General features: G+C 40.2%; 1 protein-coding gene across 1 annotated transcript in view; it reads right to left on the bottom strand.

Moving 5' to 3' along the window:
- ccndbp1 (cyclin D-type binding-protein 1) overlaps window positions 1-7,865 on the bottom strand; it is a 21,697-nt gene extending 13,832 nt beyond the window's left edge. The window contains exons 1-6 of the mRNA XM_080835850.1: window positions 7,748-7,865; window positions 7,210-7,272; window positions 6,959-7,038; window positions 6,432-6,513; window positions 5,358-5,454; window positions 4,656-4,729 (exon numbers count right to left, since the gene is read on the bottom strand). Coding sequence (XP_080691976.1) covers window positions 4,656-4,729; window positions 5,358-5,454; window positions 6,432-6,513; window positions 6,959-7,038; window positions 7,210-7,272; window positions 7,748-7,835 — 484 coding nt within the window. The 5' untranslated portion in view covers window positions 7,836-7,865. The remainder of the gene's footprint in view (window positions 1-4,655; window positions 4,730-5,357; window positions 5,455-6,431; window positions 6,514-6,958; window positions 7,039-7,209; window positions 7,273-7,747) is intronic.
- Between the last annotated feature and the right edge of the window lie 647 nt (window positions 7,866-8,512).

Here is an 8,512-nt window from a genome sequence, read left to right as displayed (position 1 = left end):
TCTATTAGAACCATCCCATCTCTATAATAACCGTCCCATCTCTATTATTAGAACCATCCCATCTCTATTAGAACCATCCCATCTCTATTAGAACCATCCCATCTCTATTATAACCATCCCATCTCTATTAGAACCATTCCATCTCTATTAGAACCATCCCATCTCTATTAGAACCATCCCATCTCTATTATAACCATCCCATCTCTATTAGAACCATCCCATCTCTATTAGAACCATTCCATCTCTATTATTATAACCATCCCATCTCTATTAGAACCATCCCATCTCTATAATAACCGTCCCATCTCTATTATTAGAACCATCCCATCTCTATTAGAACCATCCCATCTCTATTAGAACCATCCCATCTCTATTATAACCATCCCATCTCTATTATAACCATCCCATCTCTATTAGAACCATCCCATCTCTATTATAACCATCCCATCTCTATTAGAACCATTCCATCTCTATTAGAACCATCCCATCTCTATTAGAACCATCCCATCTCTATTATAACCATCCCATCTCTATTAGAACCATCCCATCTCTATTAGAACCATTCCATCTCTATTATTAGAACCATCCCATCTCTATTAGAACCATCCCATCTCTATAATAACCGTCCCATCTCTATTATTAGAACCATCCCATCTCTATTAGAACCATCCCATCTCTATTAGAACCATCCCATCTCTATTATAACCATCCCATCTCTATTAGAACCATCCCATCTCTATTATAACCATCCCATCTCTATTAGAACCATCCCATCTCTATTAGAACCATCCCATCTCTATTAGAACCATCCCATCTCTATTATTAGAACCATCCCATCTCTATTATTAGAACCATCCCATCTCTATTAGAACCATCCCATCTCTATTATTAGAACCATCCCATCTCTATTAGAACCATCCCATCTCTATTAGAACCATCCCATCTCTATTAGAACCATCCCATCTCTATTATAACCATCCCATCTCTATTAGAACCATCCCATCTCTATTATTAGAACCATCCCATCTCTATTATTAGAACCATCCCATCTCTATTAGAACCATCCCATCTCTATTATAACCATCCCATCTCTATTATAACCATCCCATCTCTATTAGAACCATTCCATCTCTATTAGAACCATCCCATCTCTATAAGAACCATCCCATCTCTATTAGAACCATCCCATCTCTATTAGAACCATCCCATCTCTATTATAACCATTCCATCTCTATTAGAACCATCCCATCTCTATTATTATAACCATCCCATCTCTATTAGAACCATTCCATCTCTATTATTATAACCATCCCATCTCTATTAGAACCATCCCATCTCTATTAGAACCATTCCATCTCTATTATTATAACCATCCCATCTCTATTAGAACCATCCCATCTCTATAATAACCGTCCCATCTCTATTATTAGAACCATCCCATCTCTATTAGAACCATCCCATCTCTATTATAACCATCCCATCTCTATTAGAACCATCCCATCTCTATTAGAACCATCCCATCTCTATTAGAACCATCCCATCTCTATTAGAACCATCCCATCTCTATTATTAGAACCATCCCATCTCTATTATAACCATCCCATCTCTATTATAACCATTCCATCTCTATTAGAACCATCCCATCTCTATTATTATAACCATCCCATCTCTATTAGAACCATTCCATCTCTATTATTATAACCATCCCATCTCTATTATAACCATCCCATCTCTATTAGAACCATTCCATCTCTATTATTATAACCATCCCATCTCTATTAGAACCATCCCATCTCTATAATAACCGTCCCATCTCTATTATTAGAACCATCCCATCTCTATTAGAACCATCCCATCTCTATTATAACCATCCCATCTCTATTAGAACCATCCCATCTCTATTAGAACCATCCCATCTCTATTAGAACCATCCCATCTCTATTAGAACCATCCCATCTCTATTATTAGAACCATCCCATCTCTATTAGAACCATCCCATCTCTATTAGAACCATCCCATCTCTATTATAACCATCCCATCTCTATTAGAACCATCCCATCTCTATTATAACCATTCCATCTCTATTAGAACCATCCCATCTCTATTATTATAACCATCCCATCTCTATTAGAACCATTCCATCTCTATTATTATAACCATCCCATCTCTATTAGAACCATCCCATCTCTATTAGAACCATTCCATCTCTATTATTATAACCATCCCATCTCTATTAGAACCATCCCATCTCTATAATAACCGTCCCATCTCTATTATTAGAACCATCCCATCTCTATTAGAACCATCCCATCTCTATTATAACCATCCCATCTCTATTAGAACCATCCCATCTCTATTAGAACCATCCCATCTCTATTAGAACCATCCCATCTCTATTAGAACCATCCCATCTCTATTATAACCATCCCATCTCTATTAGAACCGTCCCATCTCTATTAGAACCGTCCCATCTCTATACGAACCATCCCATCTCTATTAGAACCATCCCATCTCTATTAGAACCATCCCATCTCTATTATAACCATCCCATCTCTATTAGAACCATCCCATCTCTATTATAACCATTCCATCTCTATTAGAACCATCCCATCTCTATTATTATAACCATCCCATCTCTATTATAACCATTCCATCTCTATTAGAACCATCCCATCTCTATTATTATAACCATCCCATCTCTATTAGAACCATTCCATCTCTATTATTATAACCATCCCATCTCTATTAGAACCATCCCATCTCTATTAGAACCATTCCATCTCTATTATTATAACCATCCCATCTCTATTAGAACCATCCCATCTCTATAATAACCGTCCCATCTCTATTATTAGAACCATCCCATCTCTATTAGAACCATCCCATCTCTATTATAACCATCCCATCTCTATTAGAACCATCCCATCTCTATTAGAACCATCCCATCTCTATTAGAACCATCCCATCTCTATTAGAACCATCCCATCTCTATTATTAGAACCATCCCATCTCTATTAGAACCATCCCATCTCTATTATAACCATCCCATCTCTATTAGAACCGTCCCATCTCTATTAGAACCGTCCCATCTCTATACGAACCATCCCATCTCTATTAGAACCATCCCATCTCTATTAGAACCATCCCATCTCTATTATAACCATCCCATCTCTATTAGAACCATCCCATCTCTATTAGAACCATTCCATCTCTATTATTATAACCATCCCATCTCTATTAGAACCATCCCATCTCTATAATAACCGTCCCATCTCTATTATTAGAACCATCCCATCTCTATTAGAACCATCCCATCTCTATTATAACCATCCCATCTCTATTAGAACCATCCCATCTCTATTAGAACCATCCCATCTCTATTAGAACCATCCCATCTCTATTAGAACCATCCCATCTCTATTATTAGAACCATCCCATCTCTATTAGAACCATCCCATCTCTATTATAACCGTCCCATCTCTATTAGAACCGTCCCATCTCTATTAGAACCGTCCCATCTCTATACGAACCATCCCATCTCTATTAGAACCATCCCATCTCTATTAGAACCATCCCATCTCTATTATAACCATCCCATCTCTATAAGAACCATTCCATCTCTATTATTATAACCATCCCATCTCTATTAGAACCATCCCATCTCTATAATAACCGTCCCATCTCTATTATTAGAACCATCCCATCTCTATTAGAACCATCCCATCTCTATTATAACCATCCCATCTCTATTAGAACCATCCCATCTCTATTAGAACCGTCCCATCTCTATAAGAACCATCCCATCTCGATTTCAGCCATCAGACGATGTTTTGAGCACACAGGATCAGACACATGGACTCTAGATTCGATTTTGATACAACCATCCCATCTCTATTATAACCATCCCAGATGTTTTGAGCACACAGGATTAGACTCATGGGGTGCATCTCAATAGTCTTAAAATGCTGTCTTACAATCTTGGTGTCTTAGAAGAAGAGAAGGAAGGACCGTCTCAATTCGCTTAATTATTTTCTTCTGGGTCTTCGATACCTTAAAATACGTCACATAACGGTCATTTTTCAAAGAACCATCGATGTAGCCTTGATGCTGTCTATTACCCACAAACCTGTGCGCCACAACCCTCTGGCAACTGAAAAATGTAAACAAAGATGGCGGACCGTCTCCGCTGACGGTCGTGTTTTGTATGTAAATGTAAATGTTTTCAGCGTTTTTTTGCGCTTAGATTTTTCAAAAGTTACCGAGAAATAGACACTGCACTATCCGATAACACCATTATTGTAACCAGCAATAATGGTTTATGTGATTTGCGGGGCGTCAGTACGTTAGCCTTCTAACATCAGTACGTTAGCCTACGTAAGTAAGCTACGTAAGTAACCTACGTTCTTTCAGCATACGAACGTCATAAAAGAACGTTCGTAAACAACGTTTTTTAAATAATCATGATAACCTCGCGCAAGACAGCTGTTTGGATGAGACACCAAGGTTGTAAGACAACTCTCTTACATTTAAGAGCATTGAGATGCACCCATTGACTGTAGATCAGGTTTTGCCGTAACCATCCCAGATGTTTGGAGCACTAATGACCTTTGACCCCCAGTCCTTCTAATAGCGCCATATAGGCTCCTCCCGCTCACCTCTAGGCAGCTGCTCAAACAGGTCACATGACGCCCAGACTCCTCCTGTGGACATCAGCTGCTCCGGAGACAAACTATAAACAAATAAACAACACAGATCTGATGATTACACACACACATGGACACACACACACATGGACAAACACACACACACACACACACACACACACACACACACACACACACACACACACACACACACACACACACACACACAGAGATCTGATGCTTACACACAAGCGGTCCACATATTTATAAATGTATCTATGTCTGCGTAGTCTGGAACTAGTTGGAATAAAACTGATAGTAAGCAACAACAACAACAACAAACAAACAAACACACACAAACATGACTTGATGTTCATAACTTTTTGGGAGTAGCCAATGGGTGTGTGTGTGTGTGTGGGAGCTATCTACAGAGGGACAGAGGGTGTGGTCACCTTGCCACAGGAGATTAACCGGGGTGTGTGTGTGTGTGTGTGTGTGTGTGTGTGTGTGTGTGTGTGTGTGTGTGTGTGTGTGTGTGTGTGTGTTTATGACCTGGACTGAGTGACTGAATGTCTAACTTTGGTATGAAGTTGGGAGTGTGCTATCTCTGTTTAAGATAAGAAGTTTGTAAGAAGTTGTGTGTGTGTGTGTGTGTGTGTGTGTGTGTGGTTGTGTGTGTGTGTGTGTGTGTGTGTGTGTGTGTGTGTGTCCTACCTCTGAAGGGGGGAGTTGAGAATGACATCGAGTAACTGGACCATTCCCTCAAGCACATCTACTGTGGCATCTCTCACCGCTCTTCTCAGGATTATACCTACACACACACACACACACACACACACACACACACACACGCACAAATATTACAACACAGGAGGGAGAGAAGTCAGCATATCAGAGATACAAGTAGTGTGTGAGGGGTCTGAACCAGCCCACAGATGCAGACTACTCTAACGGTTCAGAAGTGTCAACACACTTAAACCCACAGCAGTACAGCAGTTAACTGGATAGATCAGTGGTTCTCAAACTGTGGTACTTGTACCACTAGTGGTACGCGGCTCCCTCTTGGTGGTACTCGGGCAGTTTTCCATTTTTTATGACTAGGATATTAATCACTAAATATATTTAAAAATCATTAAAACAACTAGATCCCTACAATTTAAGTTTGTTGTTTATCTGAGCCATGCTTATTCTCCTGATCAGGAATTACAGTGAGGTAATTACACTTAGTTCCTATCGCGCGGCATGCTACCGAAGGTCAACGATTGTTACAATTGTGGTACTTGGAAAGCCAAATATTTTCTGAGATGGTACTCACGGTGAAATCAGCTAATGAGTGGTGTTACCATAGCTACTGAGTAGTGTTGCCATAGCTACTGAATTCTGTCACCATAGCGAAGCTGACAGAGGTACAGCAGTAACTGGATAGAGCTACTGAGTGGTGTTACCATAGCTACTGAGTAGTGTTGCCATAGCTACTGAATTCTGTCACCATAGCGAAGCTGACAGAGGTACAGCAGTAACTGGATAGAGCTACTGAGTGGTGTTACCATAGCTACTGAGTAGTGTTGCCATAGCTACTGAATCCTGTCACCATAGCGAAGCTGACAGAGGTACAGCAGTAACTGGATAGAGCTACTGAGTGGTGTTACCATAGCTACTGAGTAGTGTTGCCATAGCTACTGAATTCTGTCACCATAGCGAAGCTGACAGAGGTACAGCAGTAACTGGATAGAGCTACTGAGTGGTGTTACCATAGCTACTGAGTGGTGTTACCATAGCAACGCTCACCTTGGGTCTTAGGTATCCAGTAGTAGACTGTCGAGAGCGCCAGCACCGCCTGCTGGGTGGAATCTGCCAGCCTCTCTGCATCCTGATGATCCACAGAAATACACATCACACACAAATACAGACACACACATACACACACACACACACACACACACACACGCACACGCACGCACACGCACACACGCACACACACACACGCCACGCACACACACAAATACAGACACACACCGTTTAACAGCTACCATGAATGGCAGAACTAGGAGCAATGTGTGTGTGTGTGTGTGTGTGTGTGTGTGTGTGTGTGTGTGTGTGTGCCATTACAGATGTCCTGCCCGTGGAGTCCCACACGGTTGACTCTACGTTAAAAGTTGGCCTTTGGGATGATTTTAGAGAGTAATAATAATAATAATAATAATTCATATTTGCGTTTAACGCACTTTTCATTCAGAAGAATCTCAGAGTGCCTAGATGGCCTTATGAGCCATTTTGACCCCATAAAATGCAGAGGTAGTGGCAGGTCTACTGACCTGAGAGGAAGGGACAGGTGGTTTAGAGAATGCCAGGCTGAGTTTTGTAGCCTCCTGGGATGTGGCCTTCACTGCCTGAACTGAACGGGAAAGAATACGTTAGCCTTAACACAGCACTTCTAAGGCATCTTTATGGCAACAGCACACAGATTCAATGCAATGATATCAATCAAAACAACAGGTCAGGTAAACAAAATGAAGGCTGAGAGAGCTGGTAATGTGTTATCTAGTACTGCGAAGAATAACTCAACTCAAAGTGTTCCAGAAAGTTGCCGTGTTAAAATCACCACTGCAGTCACTAGAAGATTCTCCATCTGTAAAACATATGTGAAATTAGATATTTGCCGTTTGAAGAGTTCAATGGCACCAACAACATACAGTACTTAATTTATGAGTCACATCAAAAAATAGCAGGAAATGTAATAACGTTAGATCTTTCAGTGGCTTCCTGTTAGCCTTGACAAGAAGCAAGTAAAGTTTCAATGACTTGTGTTAACTGAGACTAGGCTTCGTGTAATTGATTGTAGTCAGACTGAGCACATTCCCAGTTCTAGCAATACTCTCGTGTCAATATAAGTTTTAACGACTGCAATGACAGTGAAAGTCTGAGTTAAATACGCCACACACATGGGTTGCCAGGCTCATACACTCCATTGATGATGGGAAAGACAAGAATAGCTAGCTAACCATATATGTAGCTAACTAGCTGGGTGTTAGAATCATTAGGCCTATTTTATGATTGCCAATATGAGGGGGGAAAAACGAAATCAATTGGCACATTAGCCTTACCTTTTACTCGATCTCGTATGAACTTCACAGAGTTACAAAGGTTTCTTAAAGGAAGTAAAATATCCGAACACGAGTTGTCTGCACTCATGTTGACATCAACATGGAGCTTCTTCGCTGTGTTCTCTTCGCAGACAGGACGGGCGTCACCAAGCGTATCATCGCCATCTGCAGGAGACTTTGGATAACACAACGTTCACAGGTGGGCCTGTGGTATAATACTGTATATGAACGCCTTCTAATTCAAACAATAGATATTGCGCAATGACATTATAATATAAAAAAAGCCTTTTAATTACGTAGTTCATATAAAACCAGCTTTTTTTTTATATACAGGAATACAGACCAGAGCCTACATTTTATTTTGTGGTGTTGAATATAGAATTAACTTTCCAAGAAGGCACAGCACATATATTATAAATAAATGAATGAAAACTAAACCATTCAGTTTTTGTGAAGGAGTCCTAAAGTAGGCCTAAGGAATTCAGCTCAAATTAGGTGGTGTTGACGGACAGTTTAGCAACAGAACAGTTAGGAAGTTAGAACAAATAACAAACTTCGTTATGTAAAGTAAACCACCAAACTGTTCAGACATATTAAATGTTATGCCCAGAGGGTGATCTCTTGGATCTCGACACATGAGAACTGTAACTGTCATTATCATGTAAAAGCAGAGTCATTCATGGTTCAGCAAACATGTCTGCCTAAATAAAGATCTTCATGTCTAATTTATACTGAAACACTGTTCACTCAGGACCAAGAGTCACC

The sequence above is a fragment of the Sprattus sprattus genome (genome assembly GCF_963457725.1).
Source record: "Sprattus sprattus genome assembly, chromosome: 3".
NCBI lineage: Eukaryota > Metazoa > Chordata > Actinopteri > Clupeiformes > Clupeidae > Sprattus > Sprattus sprattus.
Note: the sequence above shows the minus strand (reverse complement) of the source record. Positions and strands in the feature narration are given on the sequence as shown.